The sequence below is a fragment of the Rhamphochromis sp. 'chilingali' genome, assembly GCF_963969265.1.
Source record: "Rhamphochromis sp. 'chilingali' genome assembly, chromosome: 17".
Classification (NCBI taxonomy): domain Eukaryota; kingdom Metazoa; phylum Chordata; class Actinopteri; order Cichliformes; family Cichlidae; genus Rhamphochromis; species Rhamphochromis sp. 'chilingali'.
In genome coordinates this window covers 16889592-16914784 of record NC_137944.1, presented here as the reverse complement: position 1 = coordinate 16914784, position 25193 = coordinate 16889592, and the positions used below count along the sequence as shown (strand labels likewise).

At 40.6% G+C, this 25193-nt stretch overlaps 1 protein-coding gene across 7 annotated transcripts; it reads left to right on the top strand.

The window, feature by feature from the left end:
- Nucleotides 1-887: 887 nt before the first annotated feature.
- hycc1 (hyccin PI4KA lipid kinase complex subunit 1) lies at nucleotides 888-24683 on the top strand. Of its 7 annotated transcripts, none has more exons than XM_080863404.1 (13): nucleotides 888-1040; nucleotides 9030-9078; nucleotides 12732-12813; nucleotides 13470-13571; nucleotides 13954-14133; nucleotides 14968-15048; nucleotides 15128-15243; nucleotides 15895-15990; nucleotides 16647-16763; nucleotides 17115-17202; nucleotides 19433-19595; nucleotides 20894-21237; nucleotides 22522-22660. In XM_080863404.1, exons 3-12 carry the CDS (start codon nucleotides 12763-12765, stop codon nucleotides 21190-21192), a joined length of 1293 nt encoding a protein of 430 aa, XP_080719530.1. In that variant the 5' UTR covers nucleotides 888-1040; nucleotides 9030-9078; nucleotides 12732-12762; the 3' UTR covers nucleotides 21193-21237; nucleotides 22522-22660. The 7 variants fall into 7 exon arrangements, with proteins under 7 accessions (XP_080719530.1, XP_080719532.1, XP_080719527.1 ...); XM_080863402.1 differs by lacking the exons at nucleotides 888-1040; nucleotides 9030-9078 and adding exons at nucleotides 1432-4152; nucleotides 4262-4543; XM_080863403.1 differs by lacking the exons at nucleotides 888-1040; nucleotides 9030-9078 and adding exons at nucleotides 1432-4152; nucleotides 4254-4543.
- The last annotated feature ends 510 nt before the right edge of the window (nucleotides 24684-25193 follow it).

The following is a 25193-nucleotide window of genomic DNA, read 5'->3' as shown; positions in this document are numbered from 1 at the left end:
TTTTACCAGAATAGGTTCACTGATTTCTGCGAAGCTTTCCCACAACTCTGCCTGGACTCTGCTTTAACAGATTGCGAACTTCATGGCTGGTATGTTTCCCAGACATGACAGAGCTGACATGATATGACATGAAAGCTCACTGCAACAGCAGCTGAAAACTAAACTGGAGGTTTGTCGTGATTGTGCGTGGGATGTTTTACTGTTTCAATATACAGACTTCTATTAACTGATTAAAAACCGCAACTTTCCCACTGTTATTAACCTAAAAGCCCACCAACACATGGTCATATGCCATGTTGATAATTAATTTCCAAAAATCCATTGTTCTAAAGGCTATTGTCACATGGTCATTTATTGTTTACCAGAGAGGGACAGTTTTGGAGCAGTGTTTCTGTCTTTGGCTTTGGATTAATTAGGTGTAAAGTGTGATGTAAAAGAGAAGCAACACCAACACTTCCTTTTTATGAAAATACTCGGCAAATAAAAAGAACGAGGATCAAATAGAGCAAAATCTTGAATATAGGCCGTGGACCCAATTTTAGTGAAATATAATGGTTAAAAATGGTAACTGGATATTTTTATAGTTTACTCATTAACATTCATATATTTAGTAAATAATCAAAATCGATAATTAATATCCTGCAAACTGTATGTTTTCTTATACATACAAATCTTCATTAATAGCAGATTTGACAAATCACTTGGCTGTCAGAGAGCGGCGACTGACTGGGACAACCTACCGTGATCGTGGAAATTATTAACTTGCGGTCCTCGTGTCTAATTTGATTGGATGGTTTAGTTGGGCGTGCGGCAATTGGATTATATACTTCTCTCTTATTGGCTGAGAAGCCTGGCATTCAGTGTAGAGCGCGTCCTCTTCTCTAAAAGGTAGTCTGAGTGGAGAAAGTAATGAAGATGGAAGGAGGTGATGTTGTTGAATTATTGAGGAGATTTATGGAGTAGCGAAGTGATAGCCGTTTACTCGTCCTAGCGGAACGACGGAGGACGGTGATAGCAGGAAGCTGACAGATAGCATGCCAGTAAGTAAACAGCAACTTCCTCAGTTTGCCTAGAGTCGCCCCTTAGCTGAGCCAGCTAACTAGCTAATCTGTAAGCAACCGTAGTGACAGCTCGAAGTCATTCAGCAAGGCGATATAGAGAGAGTGTGACGGCTCGGGATTAATTTTAGGTCTCTGGCTCATACGGGCTAAAAAATGCTCTGAAGTGAACGGCGGGAGAAAGCTAATGTAATTTTTCCATTGCGCTAACAGTTCACCGGGACAGAAATTCTCGGGTTTTTTTTGTTTTGTTTTTTAAAAAAAAGGTGTATAACCAGTATTGAGGGTGTGAGACTAGCTGGTTAGCAGCGCCCAGGAACAGGTAGGATCCTACTTAAATCAACTAAATAATATGATATGACACAGCAGGCGGGGGGGGGCTTTCCAACTTATCATAGTAACGACATATTCTTTGCTACCATTTTGCTTCTGTCCCATCAGTCGTGGAGGCAGACTTTGTACCTGTCTTTATCCTGTTTGGTAGCAGGTGTGTGCACTTGTTATTCCTCAGGTGATTTGTGTTCGTGACAGGGGAAGAGAAACCACCACAGACGGGCATATTGGATAATGCGTTGTTGGGATTTTTCTAATAGCTGTCATGTGATGCAGCTTTTCTCCACACCACTCGTCCTGTTCTGGGGCTTCCTGTATAGGGAGGGGGGGCTGGTGTGAAGCCACAGAGCCTTGCGAGTACGTGCTCGAAGTACTCGAAGTTTAAAGCTGCTCGTTTTACTTCTCTGTGACCTTCGCAAAAAAAGGCTTCTGCTGTTGTGGCAGTTTTTTGTTTTAGCGTTTAATTCGTTGTTGTCCTTTGCTTACCATATGTGTGTGTGTGTTTACCTTTGACCTTAGGCGGAGGCTGTGCCTAGGGTTTGTTGGTTGGGTGCCCTGTCAGTGTAATGTCGTGTGTGTGTGTGTGTGTGTGTGTGTGTGTGCGCGCGCGCAGACACAAGTTTAGGCTTGTTGATGTGTGGCACCCATGGCTGCAAGTGTCTTAGGGCTCTTAATGCTTTTTGACAATGAAGCACAGCAGGTCATGGAGCAGAAAGATCGTGCAGGCTCTGCTGTCATCTGGCATCATGGACAGTCGTTTGTGCCAGAGGGCTCATGAAATTTCCTGGCAATTTGAGTGGTGAAAACTGTTGCAGTCTCTTCCATTTTTTTTTTATTCTGTATCTTTTGCACACACAGGCATGGCATGGGTTAAGCTGTATTTTGTACTTATAAATGCCATTATATGTAGCACTTTAACTCCACAAGAAACCTTGAAAATCAAGCTAATTGTATGCAGGAGGCTACAAGTGAGTTGCCTAACTGTAACAGGATGAGCTGAAACAAAGCATGTGGTGGGGAAAGAAAAGGAAGTGTTAAAAATGGAAGGAAAAACAAAACCCTTATTTTAATCACTTGCTGCGGGAGGATGGAGAATTGGAGGGGCAAGATGAGGGATACATCACTAGCTTAGAGGCAAGAGAGGAGAGCGTAGGCTGCTATAAGAGGATTCCTCGCTGTTGGGTCTCTCTCTCTCCCTCAGCAGTGAAAACCACACACTCTGTTGTCATTTCTACTTAGCTATATGTTTGCATGGATGAAAGAAAATAGAAGCAGAAAAACAGACCTCCGCCTATCCCCTTTCCCCCAAAGCTACACGAAACCTCCTATTGAAGAAGACTTTAGGGGGAGAGCAAGGTGGGAGTCAGTGATGCAACAGAGTTAAGGTAGTCCAAATAAAGAAGATGCCAACAGACAGTGTAAAAGAGAAGTGATATAAACTGAAGAGAGATGTCAAAATAAAATGTTAAAGTCTTCTGAATGGTGTAAATTACTCTTAGCGGGAGGTGGGGTCAAACTGTGAGCTCTGGGCATGATGGAGGCTCTTTCCTGTCTTCCCCTTTTTTGACCACAGTTGCACAACCCTGCCTTTAACTTTGCTTTTACAAACCACAGTGTAGATTAAAGTAGTTCCTTAATAACTTCTGTTTCTGTTCTTGTTTTTTAGTTCCTCTTTTTGATACTAGTTGCTTAGTATAACAGTTAAAGTGTATCTGAAGTCAGGTGTGGGTAATTTGCTACTGTAGGTTTTATTTTACTTTATTACATTCATTTTTATAGTTGTCTTTCATTCCTTTAGCTTTTCTTCCTTGGTGTAGCAGTGTAAGTAGGATTCTCATTGTTTTGCTAAGCAGCAGTTTCTGTAACTAAACCCTGTACCACAGGAAAAAGCAGCTGGGGCAGCTCAGTCACTCTTAAAACCACCCGCTTCGTCATTCTCTTTTCTTCTCCCTTCCATTTAAACGTCCACTCCCATTGGCCTAAACAACTTCCGCCAAAAAAAAAGAAAAAAAAAAGGAGGTTCCGATTCCGAAGTGTGTGTGTAATGGGAAATGATGTAATCAACAGGCAGATATGTATACACGTGTGTGGGTGTCAGCCTAATTCATTCTCACACTTGGACATGCTTCATCTCTCTCACTCTCTCTGCTCCAGCTCTCCCAGACTGTGTGTGTGTGTGTGTGTGTGTGTGTGTGTGTGTGTGTGTGTGTGTGTGTGTGTGTGTGTGTGTGTGTGTGTGTGTTCGTTCCTTTTCTTTTAAATGTGGCTTTTGTATGAAACCATGTGAAGGAAATACTGGGCTATTGTATGTCTGCCTCAGGTGTTGTGCATCAACGCTGTAAGATCATCAAGCTCACAGCAAGGATTAGAAATGTAAACTCAAAGCCTTTGTTTTGAAAGAAGTCCTTGGAAGGAGGAGTCACAAATAAGCTCATAGCTAGGTTTCATTTGACGTAGACGTGACGTCGACGTAAAGCGCGAAATTTGACTGGCGGTCGGAAGTGAAAAAGATAAGCGCAAAATCACAGACAGACAGTACGCAAAATGCCTATGTCCTGTTGTGTTTACGGATGCTCCAGTAGGTCGACCAGAGAAACTGATAAACGGTATTTTAGGGTACCAAAAATAGCCCAACGAAGAGGAGAAAAATGGAAAATTCTAACCGAAAAACGTAGGAAAAAATGGATTTTAAATTTACGTTTACAGTCGGGAGGAGCAGAGTCTGCCAATGCCCGTGTCTGCAGCGACCACTTCGTCAGAGGTAATGTTATGTTTGCAAACGAACTTATTAGCATTAGGTTGTCGTTAAATTCTCGTTTACTTAGTGCTTTTAAGTTAGTAGTCTAATATTGACTTGATTAGGACTATAGGCTGCCCAAGTGCTTTGGATGACGAAGAGTCGGAGGACTGGGCTCCAACGGTCAATCTCGGCTACGAACGAAAACCCAGATCGGAATCAGTTCTCAAACGAGAGAAAAGAATGAAGCTTAAGGCAGAACAGCATCGATGTGCAGAGGCGATTTTGGATATGCAACAGACGGCTGAGAGCCCGGATTTGAGCCTAGTGACAGTGGAGAACCCCGAACTGCAGCTTCCAGCTGAGAATCCACAACCAGAAGACTTCAGTGTGAATGAGACATTCACTTATCCAGGTAAGATATTGTGCTGAGATGTAAAACAAACAAGAATCATGTCAAAGACTCTTGAAAGCTTTCATTTGCTGCCTAGTGTAGTAAGAAGTCTGGAGGACCAAGTAGTTGGTGATATCCACAGCCTCGATAGTAGGCAAATCCTTTACTTCTGTGGTGTATTCGGACATTTTCAAAGAATACGGATCACGTCCGATATATTTTTTAACTATCTGTTTATATCTCTCCCGAGAAACGGGGTCTAAAGTTGCACAATAGCTGCTCTCCTGACTCTCCACAGTGTCCTCCATGTTTACTTCCGCCCTCCACTCAAAAATCGCGCTGCCTCCGCACGTCATCAGAACCACGTGACCGCAACCCAACTATTTAGACTGGCAGCCCAGTGTGTGTCCGTGTGTGTGTTTGTTAGTTCAAGACAGTAGTGTAGGTGTAAAAATCACAGGGAATGAGCTGTCAACTTCTGCTAGCTCACAGGAACAGGTTTTGTCAAACCAGACTTTGAATAAACACACTTGCACAGGCACACTTGTACAATCCATGACACATCCTCTGCTGCTTTCTGCCATGTAGCTGGCTCTGTCAGCTTTTTGCATTTCTATGGTTAAACTACTTAACATGTAGGATATTCCTTGAGCTCGTCTAGGTCACAGGGACATAGCTGTGTATGTACCGTATGTGTGACAGTATCCTTCCTTATCTCATGTGTTTCTCAGAGGCTGAGAGGTTGCCAGGGGCAACAAACATCGACCCCTGATGAAATCTCTGCTTTTATAACCCCCACCAAGGAAGTTTGGCAGTTGGCATGACTGAGTAAAATCTAGCTGTTTCTTATGAAGCTTAGTGAGAAAACTTTAACTGGGTATATTATTTTTAGTTAGTCAGTTTGCAAATAATCCATTGCTGTGCCTCCACATTTCCATGTGAGAAAGTATTGTAATGTTGTAATGAGCATTGTTGTCACAGAGTAATATTTTAAATTACTAATGTTAGATCAGAGGTGTCTGCTCTCTGAATGTGCTTCTAGTGCACCCTGGTGTCGCACTTGTCTTGAGTTATTCACCCCTTGAGATTTCTTTCATACCAAATCACAGATGTCACTATCCCGCTTTTAATTTAGTCATTGATTTCTGCTCTATTTATCTTCCTGGACTGCCCATCTGCAACTCTTCTCCCTTTATCTCACATCTACTTCTTTAGCACATCATCGATTTGTTGCTGTTGCTTGTCAAGCCTGCTCTGCCGCCTTATCTTTGACGCTGGTTTATTCATGTGTTTACTGGTCAGCGTGATTGAGTTGCACAGAGAAAACTCATCAGCTACTGCATCATTTTTGTTCAAGGGTGCTCCCTCCAGTTTGTATTGATTTCTGTCTTGATTAGGGAGCCTGTAATGACACAGAGACCACTAACAAGTTAGCCAGACCTAGATGGAAGGTAAACACCTGCTTAATGACATAATTATGCTCAATAGTGTACTCCCAAGACAATTGCATTTCTATTTTCCTCCACCAGTTGATTGAGTCTGCCTGCAGTTTGTCAATAGAGGCTAGAAGTCTTTGAAACAGGTTATTATTTGCTGTGTGCATCTCTGTCTCTTGTGGTTTTAACGTAGTTTCAGATTGAGTTATCATTATATCTGTGTGTGTGCGTCGCTATAGCATAATATTATATGTTGCTTTGCAATATTATATCAATAAAGGGACATCAAATATCAATATTTTATAAAATAAATAAAATTACTCTAAAAATACCCATCTCATGCCAACCATCCTGAGATAACATTAGCCAAGCAAAGTTGCATTAAGTCAGCTCAGCTGAAAAGCCAACACACTTAACTTGACAAAGCTACCTCCTAATTCAGAGCAAGGTAATAGCTGAGTCACATGAGCAAAAGATAAGATGGCAACCTCTTTGCATCTAGAAAAACAATCTTGTCTTTGTTTTTGTTTTTCCCTATATTCTCCGACCTGTTGCAGTTTGTGTTAAGTAAACGGTTACCCAGAGCTTATGAGCGTTTCACATCCACTACCACTTATGATCGCAACTAGGGCAGGGCAATATGGCCAAAAATATTTATCACTATATATATTTGAAAATTTGCGATAATGATATAATTGATGCAAGACAAAATACTTTACAACTCCACAACTTTATTAGTGCAAAAAAAAACCCCATTAATTTATTTTCACTTAAACAAGCAGCTGTTTTTATGTGCATTAAAGCTGTATAAAAATGTAATGGTACAAATACAAATTCCTTGCTGACAGTTTAACCAAAAGGCATTTCCAGTGGAAATGGGCTGACATATCCTGAGCCTAACCATGTATAACAGGGGTGTCAAACTCAAATACACAGTGGGCCAAAATTCAAAACTAGAACAAGGTCGCGGGCTAACATTAATATTTATTGAAAAATATCTTCCTCCAGATTTAAGAATGAATCTCTTCTTATGGACTCAAACAAGTTTTGCTGAAAAACTGAATGTGGAACAAGCAAAGCTTAATACTAAACAATGTATATATTAGCTGTATAATACCAGTAGGCCAGCTCTAATAGTAATTTGGTATGGCTTCGCGGGCCAAATGTAATTAGGCTGCGGGCCAAATTTGGCCCGCGGGCCAGAGTTTGACACCTATGATGTATAATATCCACAAAAGTTAAAAAGAGGTGCTTTGCAACATGAAACTCCACAGTGCCAAATAAATAAGTCAAATACATATCTTTCGGACCATAAGGTGCACGGGATTATAAGGCGCATTAAGCAAAATAAAGCAGTCAGATAAGTCTACCTTTACTCAACTCATTCTTCTTGCTTCCTCCACTTCTGTACCATTGACTCATTAATGCTGAATTCTCTCACAGCTGCTCTCTTCCCATGTTCTACTGCGTGACTGACTGATAGCCTTGTGTTTAAAATCGGCTTCATACGCATGTCTCTTAACAGGTGCCATTTTGGAGTCCTTATACACATACAATACGGTTATATTATGTTGAAGCGCAGTACGTATTACTCTGTGAGGCTCTTGACTATGGTAGCCGTAATGCTCCGACAATCCATCAAGCGGTGCAGCATTGTAGCTTACCAAAGTTGTACTAAAACATTTTTTGACAGATTTCTGAGCGCTGTGTACCACATAAAATCGGTTTGAGGTCAGTAAGCAAAACAGAATTCATACATAAAGCCCACCAGATTATAAGGTGCACTGTCAATTTTTGAGAAAATTAAAGGCTTTTAAGAGTGCCGTATAGTCCGGAAAATACGGTAATAGCGACGGTCCACTTGCATGTTCTACAAAAAAAATGTGCTTTGGTGGCTATCTGACGGACAAAAACCAAACCAGTTCCACGTATCTGAAGTTGCACGTTTTTACAAACCAATTCTGGTTCATCCGTTTCATTCACTGATCCGCTTTTTCACTTCTCATTCTCCGTAGCCGCTATGCTTTTTCCACCATGTGCGTACCAAAACAAAAGCACTGCGCATGTGCATTTTACCCATATTCTATCGTGATATTTAATTTTCTTGTCATTGTAGCTTGGCTGATAGGAGGCAACCTTTCTGCAAACAGTTGCTGTCTGACTTGGATTGACTAAAATCACTCTGAGAGATTGTTTAAGGTTTGAAAATAATTGCTGTCTAATGTATAAATGCAGATGGATATCCAACATGTTGTCATTAGTCTGAATGAGTCTTTGTTAGTGAGCACAACTTGAAGGGACTTGACGCAACAGGCTGTCAGCTGGTTGCATTCTGATTGTATTCCTATAGAACATTAAGGTTGTTGAGCACAAATGTAATCGTTAAATATCAATGTCTGCCTACGCAGACAGCAACATATGTCTGATTTCTGATGATTTATCATAATTAATTGTTACATTATCAGAGAAATTGCATGTAATTGCCATCTTGACGCCATTTATTTGCATGATGATATCAGATTGATTTAGTGAAATGTTGGTATTCCTGGCAATCTCATTATATCGTGATAAATATTTTTGGTCATATCGCCCTGCTCTACTGATAGGTCAGTACTGTAGATTTCTGGATCACTGTTATAAAATGGCAAGAAATAATAAGCCATGTTGTGAACATGACCCATGTTCACGTTTGTGCATGAAGATGAGAGAAGCACAGGGTTTTAATAAAAATTAAAAAAAAACAGACAAAGGGAGCTTGAAAAGGTCTTTCATATACAGTTTATGAAATAACTGAATTAAAAGCCTGTCACGTCTTCATCACACTGGTTAAATGACACAGACGCAACAGAAAAATGGTGATCAACAAGGCCGATATCGGCTGATGCCAATGTTCACCTGGCGCGTCCATGAGTCCTTGGTATGCTGATCCTATCTTGAACTACGTGAGTCATAAAGTTGAAAAGATTAACAATGTATGACTGATGCGTCATTTGACTGGAAAAAAAATTGACCTGAGTGTTGATTTGAACATGTTATTCATTCATGTTTTGTTTTGTTTTGTTTTTTTCCAGCCTCCTGTTTTGTAACAGTTTCTGTCACATGTTTCTGCGAAGGCTACTTGTAAGTTGAGCTGGCTACTTCCTTATTTGGCTCTTTGGAAATTATAAATGGCCTCTGTTCTCCATTTCTAACTGGTTATTAGACATATTTATTGATGTGGTTTCAATGACAAGAATAATCTGCATATTAAGGGTGGTCTGACTTCTTCCTCTTAGTATTACTTAATTGCGTGTATCCTTCAATGTTGAGCTGATTTGACTCTTAACCCTTTTCCATTGTCTCTACATTATTATTCTTTCTGTGTATCTTGTTACTGACCATGCATCAAACTTTGTCACTGCAGTTTCTTCCTGCTGCTGGGATTGAAGGCAAATATATCACATAGATAGGCGGCAAGGCTGGCAGCTGGTGATTGTAGCTTTCACGTGTCTTTTCTGGAGCCATATGATGCAGATGACATGCCCCAGACGCCAGTGTGGACACAGTAGTTGGGTTAAAAGTGATTCTGTAGGAGGAGGAAGAAGTCCTCTGACAAGTCTGACTCATCCTCAGTGTAATCACACTCTTTATTTTGTTACTCAAGTTAGTCTGCCATTAAACAGCATATGCTGGCTGTCCTCGTTGTCCTCATCAGTGTTAAAGAGCAGAACAACAGGCTACCACAAAGGACTAATTTCTGTAAATGGAGGCTATTCTGCGTTATAATCCTTCCACATTTTATGAGTCACTGGCTCCCCTCCCCCCTCGTCATTCCTGTCATTGGTGGAGTCCATAAATAGACACCTGGCTGCCATGAAGGGACCAAGCACTGAAGTAATACAAAAAGAAGCATTTGAATGGATGAAAAAGGCATCTGGAGGCAGAGAGCATGAGGAAAGAGAAATGATGTGTGGGAGGATAAGTGGATGGGTAAAAGAGGGACAGGGAAAGGAAGGCACAAAAATCAAATAACTATTTTTTTTTTAATTACCATTTTATGCTATTTGTGCTTGTTGGGAGATTTTCTGATTAATATCTGTCCAATAATCTATAGAATGTGGGTTTTGTATTTATTTTAAAGAGTATTTTCTTTAACAGAATATGTTGCGTAATGTTACCTTTCAAAGCCAGCCTTCTACCTGAGGTGAAAGTAAAGACATTTTTAATAACCGCTTGTGTATCTTTTAATCTAAGAAGTGAAACATTGGAGTAGTGTTAAATTGAAAATATGCCATCTTCCCTGCACCAAATTTTAGCACATTTTTCTGTGTGACGGGTATGAGCATAAAAGGACTCTTTCCTTCCCTGTTTTTCTTTTTCCTCAGCCTCTTTCACCAGACATACCAAACATGGAATTTGAGTCTGCATTCAACAGTCAATTTAGCCTTGTACTTGCAGTCTCAGAGTGCGCACACAACACAGGCACCATTCACTGAAAACACAGGATTCATCAGAGAGGCACAGAGGTGGTATCTGGCCTGCCATGGTCTTACAGTGATAGTCACACTGTAGATTTGGTTAAGGGGTCGTCAACATGTACATATGTGTTGCTCCAGTGATACAAAAAAAATGTGACATTTAAGAAGTAAATATTTAAATGTGATTTATGCAGATGCCTCTAAAGAGGATGGTGTTAGGCAGACTCTCACTATTGGTTCATTAGAAAACTGCTGCAGGGATTTCCATCACATTAATGGTCATTGTTAAAATTGAGTTTTTCCTTCCCACTGTCACCAAGTGCTTGCTCAATGAGGCTATCTCATTGTTGGGGTTTCCTCTATTATTGGAGGGTCTTGAAGCAACTGACTGTTGAATTGAAGTCCATGATTTTCACTTACAATGCCCTACAGATATATCAGCAAATATTATGTATTTGTTGATAATAGGGCATCAGCATTTAGAACAGCCAATAAATGAAAATTCAAAGTAAAGAAGACGCATGTAATTAACAATGTTTTGAGTGCTTATGTTGAATAGTTTGTCCACCAAAGGGCATTCGGTGACTTCCCTGTTTGGCAGCACACGTTTGGAATGCCACAAACCTGCTGATCTGAACAGAGTTGGGCAGAGGCTAGACAAATTTGTGACACTAAAAGAAGTTTATTTTTTTAAACTTCATTCTCATGTTTTGTTTTGTTTTTTCACACAGACTCTTAAATAGCAGCACATAACAAATGTTTTTATGGTTCATGTGTAAAGAGGAAAAAATATCTGCTGATTTATCAAATTTTTAATTGGCAGATATTGATTTTAGTCTTCTATTAGTCAGGGTCTACTTGCATAGATTGTGTGTTTGTTTGTGTGAACAACGATGCCAGTGATTTTAAAAAACAAACAAACAAAAAAAATCTAATTTATAGTAAAACTAACAATTAACCAGTTCCTACTGTATAAGCATGCACATGTGACTTTATTTATATAAAAAGTGAATTAAAACTGGTAATAGGATGTAGTTAGTTTGTGACAGTTCTCATTACTCTGACCTAAATTTACTTCTCTTGTATTGAAGCTTGTGTCTTTTGCATATGATTAGGTAGAGTGAAGATTTAAGATTGGATGGGCCCCATGGGATTTTCTGGTCTTTAAGTGGGCTGCAGTACTCTTGATTTTGGGGGTGGTTGTACTAAACTATTAATAGAACAACACAATCGGACTCACATGTACCTATGGAAGCATTAACATCTAGCATTCATAGTTAAATAGAGGTGTTTCTCCATAGAGACGTGTGTGTGTGTGTGTGTGTGTGTGTGTGTGTGTGTGTGTGTGTGTGTGTGTGTTAGACACACACACTGATGTAGATATGATCCTTGAGGAGTCTTATACACTTTTACTTTTCTTTTTTTTTTTTTTAAATTAAACTTAATTAAAATTTGTGAAATTGAGTGAACAAATACTACTGCGTTTTAATTACACCCAAACTGCAGTAGATTTAGAATTGTGGTTAAACTGTCTTTTTAATTTTTCTACAAGTGACTGCAGGTCTTATAGGATGAAAAGGCCATAAATAGGAGTGTGCAGTAGGAGCCATCTGCTACTGTTTCTCAACAAAGTGAGAATTAAAATGACAACAAAGGAAGCAATAAGTGAAGAAAGAAAAGGTGCCATTGGAGTTTCAATAGAAAAGAAGCCACATGCATGGCGTACAGGGTGCTCAGAGTGTGAATACTGTGATGGACTGGAACCGATATCAAAAATAACAAACAGGAATGGAGGAAGCAGAGATTTCATTGCATCATGAAAATGTCAGCTGAAGTAGGAGAGGAACCTGTCTGTCTGTTTATGGACATATAAACTGTAGCGCCTGTTCAGCAAGTATCTGCATTCAGCCATGCCATATTTCTTATTCTCGTCAGTGCTTGAAAAGAGAAGCCAGCCAGGTTTCTCTGTGTGGGTGATTTATGATTTTTATTTTTTATTTTTTTTCGATTTGTAAGCCTAAGTTGAGAAGGCGGCGCCTGCAGAGGTGTGCGTCTGGAGAGCAGTGAGCGGGAAGGAGAGACTTACTGTTTGATGTGTAACAGAATTTTTCTTTTTTTTTTTTCTTTTTTTTTCTGAAAGTTACCAAAAATAAAAAAGAAGGCTGATAGATTTAGTGGAGCTTTGTTCAAGTGTGGACTGTTTGTATGTGTTCTGTATATTTGCGGTCATAAATGTTAACATTTATTATGCAGAGTGTGTGTTTTTGTTTTAATCAGGGTTTCTTTTTCCTTTTTATTTTATTTTATTTTTTTTAGGTAGAGGTAACTCCACTGCAGATGAAGGAACATGTTGGCTATGGACCAAGGAGTGGTGGAGGAATGGCTGTCAGAATTTAAGGTAAAGCTTCATTTTCTGTATGAAAGTGTTTGTTTGGGCAGGGAAAAAAATACTAAAAAAGTCATTTACCTGTGATCTGTATACAGTACATACTCTGCTTCTTATTATTGACAGGATTTATTTCACACATAAACAAACACACTTTGAAGTGCTTCGCTACCAGAAAATTGCACGCTCCTACTCAAATATGAGCATTTGCTGTTAGGTGACCAGTACTAGAGCTGCGGCTTAGTGACGAATATTAATGAAGGAGCAGATGAGATTTTTTTTTTTTTTTTTTTTTTTCTCTCCTGTGTGAATGTGTGAGGACCAATCTGCTGTCATGTCTGTAAAGTTGACCTAATATAACCAGCTCAGTGTGACAGACAGTGATTGTGGTTAAAGAAGCTGTCAGGGTCTCTGCAGGATTTCACTGCTATTAAAACGTCATTTCAGAAGCAGCAAAACCAGACTATCAGTCTGCTTTGCTGCTAAATGGCAGATTTTATTAATAAAAATAAAAAAAGCAATGATATATATATTTTCTTTTTTTTGCAAATCAGTGTAAATAATATGAATTTTTGTTTGTCTTTTCAGTGTTTGCTTTTCAAACTGAAATGCTGTAAGACCTAAATGTGTAGCATGTTAAACTTCAGCTGGTTACATATGTGTTTCAGACCCTTCCTGACAGTGCCGTCTCCACCTATGCTGCCTCACTAAAAGACAAAGGTGCCCTGGTCCCTGCACTTTACAAGGTCATCAGAGAGAACTACAGTGACGTATGTAGATATAAATCTTTTATTAACTTGAAAATTAGATTGTAAAAGTTTGACCACCCAACCTTTAACCAGTACTTAGTATTTAGTCATGTGTTCAGTCCGACCATTTACCTGCTTTGTTTTTGTTATTGTTATATTTTTGCTCAGGCTTGATAATCTTGTGTTTATGGATGTGTCAGATTTGCAAACACACTGCGTCCCTCAAGCAGTGCTGTGTTTATACCCTGATCTTATCGTTGAACCGTAGATGCTAGTTGCAAAATTTGTTGCAAATGAGTTGGCAGTTCTTGTCTCGTGATTTTTACTTTGTTTTTTATTTTAAATGTTGTGGCCTAATTGTATGCCATGTGTTTTTTCTCTTTTGGATATGTGTCCCATGCAGTTACTAGAGCCAGTGTGTCACCAGTTGTTTGAGTTTTACCGGAGCGGTGAGCCGCAGCTGCAGCGTTTCACGCTACAGTTCCTGCCAGAGCTCCTGTGGAGCCTCCTGTCCGTCAGCGCAGCCAGAGACCCCCACACCTCCGGCTGCATCGAGGCCCTGCTGCTAGGCATTTACAACCTGGTGAGGGAGAGGGTGAAGCACTTGTTGCAGTTGTTTTCTAGTTGCAGAGATGAAGATCACGGGTGATCGGTTTTATTTATTTTTTACTAGAGGTGAGCTGCTCTGGTTGACGGCAATAAAATGTATCTAGTGTTTTAAGTGCACAGTAAGGAAAAACACTAGAAAAGTCCTTGATCCTTACCAAGTGGAAATTATCATGCAATTTGCCAACAAAGAGGACTTAACTGCTCAACTATTTCAGGGATCTGCGTCATGAGTTTTGAAAGATTACTTTCTGCCCTTTCTGCCATGTTAGACAGCCGTGACAGGAAATACGGGGGAGGAGTGGTGGAAACAGTGACTTTGCACATATACACTGATGGACAGCACCTTGCAAATGCCTTTTTTCATTTGCAGATAGATGGGAGTATTAGAAGTGATTAAAGTTTGAGTTGTATTTCATCCTTTTCAGCTCCGAGTGATCTATCAGCAAAGTCCACTGTCTCCTCACTTCCTCTCTGAATACCAGAATAGGTCAGCTGTCACTCAACATACTGGCTGGTTCCCATTAATCTGTTTGACATTAACATGCACATAGAGGGGCACCAAAACCCCGCGGTTTGTGCCTGTGTGAGCACGCATGCATACATATGAGTGCACACCAACAAAGTGTCAGTAGGGAAATGAGACCCTCAGGTTTATACACAGCCACCCACACATGACGGATGACTGTGCTCGAAGAGATCAGCACACGCTCTTTAGAGGTTTGAGGGCAGACGCAGATGGAAAAAGGGCTTTTTTATTTTTGCTTTCGCCCACATAAGTTTTCCCTCTTCCTGTCTTTCTCTTTTACAGGAAATAGTTGATAAGGATGGACAGAGTAAGGTGTTATCTTTTACCGTCCCTTCCCTCTCCAAACCCTCAGTTTACCATGAGGTGAGTGTGTCCTTCATTCAAAGTTGTGCCAGGGTTGTTTCTGCAGAAATGTACTTACATAAACTGTATCCACCTCTAGCCTTCAACTATTGGCTCCATGGCCCTTACCGAAGGAGCTTTGGCTAACCATGGGCTGAGCAGAGTGGTGTACAGCGGGCCTCACCTCCAGAGAGAAACCTTCACAGCACAGAACAGGTAAGACAGTCATGTTGGTTTTAAAATGTGCTTTACCTGTAGCAGGATGTCAGTCTGTTCGTTTTCAAAGTGGCAGCAAACACCAGCTAATTAACAAAATAAGAATGCACATAAAGGAAGATGGAAAATCTGATCAAAAAAGGTACTTTTACTTATTCATTTGTGAATGCATGCTTTGTATTATAGCCTAAAAAGGACATATTACCTTTAATAACAAACTGGCTAAAACAGATTCATGATGACTTGTGTACTGATGGGGAATTAAGCTGCTGCCATGGTTTTTATTTTAGGGTAGCTTCAGCTGTGGCCTGTGGCAGTTGTCTCTGCCTTGTTACATTTAAACTTGTTATATTGCCATTAGGGTTTCTTAAATTATTCTAACTGAGATGAAAGACTGGCGGCCATGTTGGCCTGAACTGAACGTCCTCTGCCTTAACCATTTTTAATTTTAACAAATCGCTTGTTTTCCAGTAGGAGAATTCTTATTAGACAAAAAAGTGGTGCATTTAAAGATCCCACACAAATATTATGAATGTTTTGGTTCTTGTTATCCTAATCCTATCATATCCTGTACAGATGGAATTTCAGGTTTTAAGATTTTGGTGTGTCTTGCGTAACGTGCCATTTCAAGGGTTTGTTTGTGTTATTGAGATTTGAGGTGCTGACCTTCCTCCTGCTTTGCTACAACGCCGCTCTCAGCTACATGTCCTCCACCTCCCTGCAGTCCCTCTGCCAGCTCAGCTCCAGGTAAAATATATAAACACACACACGCCCACGAGCATTAGCATTTGTGGGTCACTACAGCTGGGTCAGACGCACACAAACTGCTTTCCAACTTTATAGCTTGTGTTGCTGAAGTTCTAGGTAATATTTTATGGAGGCAACTTACAAACACACACCCACACACGCATGCGCGCACACGCGCGCACACACATACACACACGTTTGCAAGTTGCTGCTTATCTGATCCTCTTATAGACTTTGCTGCCAGAGAGAGCCAAGATATCGCTATTTGGCAAAGAGCTGCAGTGTACACACATCCCAGCTCAGTAATCTGAGCATTGGTCTGCTGAGCTAAAGAGAAGTCATCGGCCTCGATTTCTGCCTAACTGTTTGCTGTGTTAGCAGCGCTGTACAATGCATAAAGCTTCTAATATACGGTACAGGTGTTACCTCATGCTTTTTGACTCCTCTGAAGCTTGTTAGATGCATGGTGTGTGGGGGTGTGGGTGTGGTTTAACTTAGAATCTTGCTTGGTGAGTTTCACATCAGCTCAGCTCGCCACACAGTTAAGTAAATGGCTTTAATGGTGCTGCAGCTAAGTGGCCCACTGGAGTGGTTTCTCTGCTTCCATTCTTACTCATCTAAACCTCTCTAATGTGTTTTTATTGGTTATCTACCAGGGTGTGTATTTGTGGTTACCCACGGCAACAGATGCGGCGGTACAAAGGCATTAACGCACGGCTCACAGTCACATCAGAGTTCCTGGTTCAGCTCATCACAGGGATCCACTACGCCTTGTGAGTACAAACGCACACGCCAGCACACAGTGAAAGTTCTCATGGCGTCACAATGTCAAAGTTGCGTTGTTAAAAAGATTCCACAGAGATTGGGTACAGGAAGCTCCTGATACTCGTTAAGATAATTAGTGCAGACAGTTTATGTTCCAAGCTTACATTTTATAAGTGATGTGAAAACGTAATTACAATCTTTTCTGTTGTCTCAGCTAATTTCTTTAAATTGTACTTATTTCAGCATGTCAGATTAAAATAAAATGATAATAACAATAATCCCTTAATCTGTTTTAGACTAACAAACTGTGTGTGTGTGTGCGTGTGCGCATGTGTGCGCACATTTCTGCTCCTGTGTAGGTGTAATGGTGAAGTTGACCTGGGATCCAAAGCACTGGATGACGTTCTGTATCGAGCCCAGCTAGAGTTGTTCCCCGAAGCCCTGTTGGTGGGTGCAATGATATTTTTCTGCCACTATCACACCTCCTCTAAGTGTGTGTCTGTGTCTTTAAGTGTAAGAGAGAGGGGAGAGCATGTGATGGTTGTGCACATGCTGGGTTCTGGTTTTGTTTCATGCACGGCACAGTATATGGCATTGTCTTGGTGTGTGTGTGTGTGTGTGTGTGTGTGTGTGTGTGTGTCAGTCAGAGTGCAATCCCACGAGATTATTTACATGCTTTCCACTCTGCTCCGTTAAGCTATAATCCTTGCGGCCCAGGGAGTAGAGGATTGAACCCGCACTTACAGTATTACTACACAGTTCAAGGTGTGCTCCTTCACAACAATCAAAACAAACAGCATTTACACTCATATTAGTAACAGTGGTGATGGTTTATTTTATTTTTTTCCCGTGTAAAGGAGTTGCACATGTGATACTGTGGAAAGTTTAAAATGTCAATTTTGTGTTGTCGGTTTCTGTGTTGCAAGTGGAATACACCAGGTGGCTGCTAGCTTAGCGTGCCGTGGTGGCGTGTCCCTCATGAGACCAGTGTGCCGAAGCCTCACAGACAAAAGACATGTTGTGTTGTGATTATGAGTCTTTCTGCCGTGTGTTACGTGCTCGGCTGTTAGGAGATTATTAGTGCAAGTGCCCCGTGAGGAGCACTAGGAACAAAGATTATTGTATAAAGACTTGTGAAATCCATTTCAGTGTGACACACAAGTCTTTGTTTTCCTTCTTTTTATTTTGCTTCTTCCATTACTTAATTCCTGCATGTCTACTATGTGCAAGTGAAATTATTGATGAGATGTTGTTGGATTAGCCACTTGACAGAACATCAGCGTGTACTTCATGTCCATCCTGTGCTTGGTTGATGGGGTCAATTTTCTAATGTGGTTGAAGCAGGGATGCTCTGACATAGTGTCTGAATATCATATGTTGGCTGATATTGGTCACCAGGAGCAGAGCTTCTCCTGTTTCACATCAGGTTTTTGTTGGCTAAGTGAAATACTTAAAACTGATTTATTATTATTATTATTATTATTATTATTATTATTATCATTATTATTACTATTATTATTATGTTAAGTAGAATAAGTTAGTATCAACATCAGCTATCAGCCCAATTGAAGGCTCGGTGTGTATACATCCTAAGTTGTGCTTGCTATACATTGGTACTGTTTTATTTTTTTGGTTGTTGTTGTTGTTGTTGTTGTTGTTGTTGTTGTGTTTTTTTTTGTGTGTGTGTTTTTTTGTTTTTTGTTTTTTGTTCCCAATAAGGGAAAAAAGATATGGAAATGAAAGTAGAAACTTTCTGTAATTTTTGGAGCTGTAAAATGGCATACACTTATAATATCGACAGCTTTGTAACTTAGCTTAAAAACTCTAAATTTGGCAGTGCACAGTAAATCCTCGGCACTTGATCTTGCATAAAAACATAATTATAGTAAACACTTTTAAAATGGTAAAAATTCTGCTTATGTTATTTTTGCACTAATGCAAATTCGCACTAGCTTTCGATAACAGTTAGTTGTAGTAAAGCTGCTTCAGAGTTTTATGCCACCTGAGCCTGAATGCAACATGAGACTGCTGTATTCTTCCATCAGTCTCAGTTCACTTCATACTAAGATTAGTGTGTGTAAAGATGTTGGGGCATAAATCCTTTTTTTTTTTTTTTTTTTTTTTTTTTTTAAATATAAAAAAATGTCTGAATACAGCTGGTGTTAAGTGTAACAGGTGTCTGACTAATGGTTAACCATGACCTGGGACATAAATTTACCATTGCCTTCATAAACCATAACTCTCTTTAAACCCAGAAATTTTAAACATTACCTAAAAATAAAACTTGAACTTTGAAACCTAAAAGAGCAAACATAGACAACAGGCTGTAGTTTGTCTATGAACTTTATTACATTGTTAGATGATTGTAATAATATAACGACATCTGCTGTGCAGCTAAGGAAGCTTTCTGGCAGAATTGGAATCAATTGAACTATAATTAAATTTAAATTTAAAATCTATAATAAAATTATTGGTTTTTGGGTTATTTTTCCATCTTGATGGGTGCATAATTTCAGTGTGGCCTTCATCTGTGTGCTGGCTTCTTGAACTATGCACTCAGTCATCAGAACTTTGAGAACCCCCATGATCTAAGGCTCAATGTCTTTCTCCTAAAATGTGTTACAGAGTAATAGACTGAACTGTGAAGCAGTAAATGTGTGATTCTTGTTATCTCCAGGTGGGTAACGCCATTAAGTCATCACTGCACAGTGCAGCACTGAAAAGCAACAATAAGGAGGGTGCGCGGAGTATTCAGGTGGAGATCACACCTACCTCCTCGAGGATCTCCCGCAACGCTGTTACCTCCCTCTCGATCAGGGGACACCGCTGGAAGAGACATGGTGAGACGCATACACAGGCCTAACGCAAACTTGCCAAACAAGAGTTCCTACACGCTTCTCTCATGTTTTAAAAGAAAAAGGTAAAACCAACAAATGAATTTAACACCAAAGGAGAGAGCAAGAGGTTTAGATCTCATCATGCGCTTTCCCCTTTTTCACTGTGTGACAGTCGACGTGTTGTTGTCATCCCTCATGGAGCCCCTCAATATCATAGATTGCCCATCCTCAGCTTTCTAACTAGTGCCGTCCCTCTCCGTCTTAGAATCTGCTCATTGAAAACCACCGCTTCCTGTCTGATTTCTGAGAATACTCTTGAGATGCTGGCAGCACAGGGACAGAACAGCCTGCCAGGCAGACAGATTCAGCATGCCACATAAATCAGATCAGACAGAGTGCAGGTAGTGTTTTTAAAGTAGGATACTGGTGGAAAATTTGTGTGTGCTTATCTTTTGTGCAGTTTCAGCCTTGTGCCGAAGACTTTTATTAATATTATAATGACCACAGAACAAATGAATCAGACTTCCATTACCCTCTAGAGTAAATGATGGCAGCCTCTTTGTGGTGCAGAATTAGGAGAGGGCTGTTCTCTTTTCCCAGTGTAGCTACGTCTGGGTAAATTACAGCCTTGAGCTAGTTTAATAAGTAGGTTTCACATTGAGTCTAACGCCTGCTTTTTCTGTCACAGATCGTACTTTTGTGAGTGTGTATGTATGTATGTATGTATGTATGTATGTATATATGTGTGTGTATATATATATATATATATATATATATATATATATATATATATATATATATATATATATATATATATATATATATATATATATATATATATATATATATATATATATATATATATATATATATATATATATATATATATATATATATATATATATATATATATATAAAAATAAAAGCTTTTGTTATGAGCAGATGGAGGAAAACGGTATTAAGTATTCATTTATTTGCGAGGATGCACAGTGATCTATGAACAGTATTATTTCATTTAAGTGCTGTGTTCGTATTCACTCCCATTTAGCATGTACGTTGACCATGTGTTATGTTCTGATCACTATGATTTGTTTTTTATTTTTCTGCCATTACATTGATTACCTGTTTGTCTCTGTGTTTTTTCTGTTGTCTGTGATCTTTTTTTTTTTTTTTTTTTTTTTTTTTTTTTTTTGCAACCTTTTTTGTTTTTCATGTACCTCTGCATGAAATGTGCATGTGCGTGCGTGTGTCTATATGTTTGTGTATTGTTTCACTACCCCGTCCATGCACCCACCCACCAGCAGAGAACCAGGAGGTGTGTGTAGACGGTGAAGCTGCGGTGGGGGGCGTGGCCATCCCAGAGATCAATGTAACGGGCGTGAGCGGTGATCGAATGCCCAACGGGGACTCCCTGCGGCCACGCCCCGATGGCCGTTCCCCGGCAGACGGCGACATGATGGGTGCCACCTCTGAGGTCAGCATGGACCCCCGAGGTCATGACTCCAGCATACGTCTGGAGGTCAGGAGGCAGAAGTCTGTGAGGCGAATGGTGGAGAATGAGGGGTCTGGGTCAGCCTCCACAGGGAGGAACCAGTACTAAGGTCCTACCCCTCCTTCCCCTTGCCCCACTCATGGGGTAACCTAGGTAACCAATTGTGGGGTCGTGGTCTAAAAAAGCTGCATGATCTTTTTTTTTTCTTTTCCCCCCCTTTGTACCTGTTTGCGTTGGGTTCTACCCTCCTCTCACTGTGCTGCTCCTCTCATCTGTCTATTAAGCATCATTCATTTTTACTCTCTCCTTTGTGGCTAAAGCTTCTTCATAAAGATCTCCTGCTGGAATTTCTAAAGGGCAAATGAATTATTTAAGATGCCACTGAATAACAGATCGATAACCTAATAAAAAATGCATTAAAGTCAAAGGAATGACATGTGCTTATGATGAGCGAGTTGATGACATTAAAAGCAGAGCATTAATCAGAGAGGGGAATAGTAACGGTGTTAAAATGAGACTTTCCTGATCAGTGAAGGTCACCCCAAAAGCCTATACTCACTGTTAAGTCATGATGACCTTGAATAAAAAGACCTAGATATCTTTGTTAGCATATCGAGGAAACTCCTGTGTTTTCGCCGCAGTTATCAGAGACCTTCTTGGTCTGTTTGCCTCGACACATTACCCCAGGTTGCACCTGGTCACAGATTACTTCCTTCTGACTGGTAGGTAGGAACTGAGAAACGATACGTTGGTCTTGAATTATGTGCTTTCGCCATATTTAAATTTAGAATCCAATGAGTGCATATTTGTTTTGAAGAGGTTAAATCTGAGCACGAAAGTAAGTGTAACAAGACCTGCTTATCTGTTTTTCAGCTGTTCTGGTGTTTGTGTCACAGTGGTAGCATCAGATTAGAAATGTGTGTTTGTGAATGTGAAGGTGGTTGGAAGCTCACACACAGTTGTGGATGCATGAATTCAAGAAAACAGGAAAAGTTTTCTTGTGTATTTAGAGTTAGTGAAGAGAGAAAAAATATTTAGGGTGTGCCTTGGTTTGCTTCCCTTACTTTCCCTTCATGGTCTTTCATAGGTTTTGCTCTTAGATGCTGTCCTTTCCTGCTTTTGGGATCAAACATGCACTCCTCTGCCACTAAATTACTGACCGTTGTCTCACAGAGCTGCTGGGTCTCTCAACCTGTGTACTGTACCCGGACTTACTGTTTCTGGTCAGGTGGTGAAAGATTGCAGTGTGAGGTCGCCACCTGCTGGACAGTGATGGACCTCCTCTGTCATCCAGCAGCATGATATTGCGCAAAATTCAAACAAGCCTCTAAAGGATTGAATGGATTAGACTGGATGACAGATGAGGTTCTTCACTTTTGACACGTGTGCCGTTTTCTCATGTTTCTCTTGTTTCCTCTCCCCTTGTCTATCTCACAGACGCAGTGGATCTGGGTTCCCCGGATGAGCTGATGGATATTTCGGAGGTGGATGAAGGGGTTTGGCCAGGTGGCGCGGGGCCTGACATGACCCCACCCACCATCACTATCAGCAACAGTGTCACAACATTGAACCTGGGGGCCAAAGCCATGAAGAAGTGTCGGCTTGGCGGGCGGACCAGCAAGGACAAGGACAAGGAGGCGGGCCCTCTGATGCCAGGCCGGGCCGCCAGCGAGAACGCAGAGCTGTCTGTTAAGCGGCTAACGCTCACTTCCAGCCAATCGGTGCCCAAAGCGGGAGCCCTCACCAGCCTGACGCGCACCGCCAGCGCCGTTTTCTCACGCTCCTTTGAGCACGTGGCCAGCGGCAATGCCCCTCCCTCAAGCAACCACACCACCTCCGAAGCCGGCCGCTACTCCTGCAGCCTGCAGGAGGAAGGCTTGGCGTACTTGAGTCCAGCGCCAAATCACACACAGCGCTCCCCCAGCATTAGCGTTCATCTCGGCTCTGACCTTTGAACTCAAGTGTGACTCTTGACTCGTCTCTGATCCTGTGACCCCATACCTGTGACCTGGAACTCCAAGCCATGCTAACTGCAGTTGACTGCAAAAGAAACACTCCAGCTGTTTCCCCCTTGTCACTCCATTTCTTTTTTTTTTTTTTTTTTTATCCCCCCCCCCCCCCCCCCCCCCCGTGTCTTTAACTCTGTGCTGTGAAATGCCGAGCGCAGTCAGAGGCACGAGGACGCCGCTTACAGCTTTGTCTGACTTTTAGCAGTGCGCTCATGACCTGAACATAACTGTGGTCGTAAACGAGCGTGCTTAAAATTCAAAATCACTAAGAAACTATGTGGAAAAGTACTTCAAAAGTGATCTAATCTGTATTTGTTGCCCTCTGCATGGCTTTTCCATACATCCATCCTTACCGCCCAGGTTTGTTAAAGGGCACATGTTGAGTGCGCGAGCATGTTTGTGAGTGAGTGAGTGTGTGTGCGTTGACTTTATCTGTACGTACAACTGTTTTTAGATAAAAAGGCTGCTGATTGATGAAGTGAAATAGTTGATTCTCCTAGTTGGAACACTGTTTCTACTACTTTTATAAAAAAAATAATGATTATAATAATGGATTCCTTCCCATAGCAATACAAAACTGTTCTATTCAGTGGGGTTTTTTTTTTTTGGTTTTTTTTTTTTTAATATTTTGGGCTGTTTACTGAATCTTCCTTCTGTTGGCACTTATCAGAAGTTATGCCTGTGCTTTATTCGTCCTAAAGAGAAACAAAAAACCTACAACTAAAACATTAAAAATCAACCAGTATGATAAGAATCTGGTCTTTATGTTTACAATCACACAGTATTCTCATTAAAGATGGAGAAGCAATATTACCCCTGCCCCACCAACCCCCCCACCCCCCTCGCTCCTTCCTGAACTGCTGTGTATTTGATGGCAAAAATTTAAAACGAAGACAAAGAGGATTTGGGTTTTTAATGGATGATGGCTGTGTGTGCGTGCGTGTGTGATTTAAGTATTAAATTTTGCACATGGAAGAACAAATGAGTTGTGTTTTTTCAGCGCTGGTATTTTCTTATTCATGAGAAAGTTTTGACTCTCAAACATCGTCTTTCCCTGTAAGAGAAAAATGCTTTGGAACCTTTAAAAAAAGAGCAACAAAGTGATTAAAGAATTTGGTACTTCACAGTGAAGTTCCACTGACTCTACCTTAAATGTGGAAGATCGTCTGAAGCAACAGGGCATCTTTCCCGTCCTGTGATCCACTCACCATTCCAGCTGTTTGTAGTGCTTTAGTGACGTGTTTCCTGTGTCTCCTCTTGTCGTTCATCACTGCACAAGACATGGTGATATTCTCTTGTACCAGCAAACAAATAAAAACTCCAACCATCAGCTAATTTTGATGTCTTAAATCAAGCGTTCATGCTGCTCGACCCCCAAGCAAACTTGTAGTCTGTTGTCTGTATACTAGAGCTGTGTGTCTGTAGCGTGGTGGGACAATAATCATGTTTTTCTGTGTGTGGTTTAACAGAATGTGAACGGGTAAGCTGTTGTTGTACATCATACTGTTGTACTCAAGACCGGTTATATTGGCCTTTCTACGTCTGAAAATAACTCACTGCTACAACTTCTGGGAATAAAGTGTTTCTATATTTCACTTTTCTGCTCTTGTGTTTGTTTTTTCTGCTCATCACTAAACATCACACTAAAGTCACCTGAAACCCTTTCAAATTTTTATATAAAGCATGCACATACAGGACTGTGACAAGTCTGGAGTCACCCCTCACTTCTTATTTTTAAAGTGATCTTGAGCAGTAGCTCTCTAGCCATGCAGGGAGAAGGCATGCTGAGGTACACAAGAACTGGACTGAAAATCAGTAGATACTGATGACCCCAAACACACTGCCAGTGCAGTGGAAACATACCTGAATAGAAAAAGACACAACACAATGCTGCCAGTGATGGATTACTAAAGCAGTGTGGGATCATTTTGACAGCGAGCAGAACAAAATGTAGCCAACATCTGGAGAAGAGCTTTGAATGTTCTTCAAGAATCCTTAAGACTACTTCAAGAAAGGACAAGTAAGCTTGCCTCAGTGTCTAGGCTGTGTTAAAGAATAAAGGTCCTAGTACAAGATATTGACTTTCAAGCTCTGTTTGCC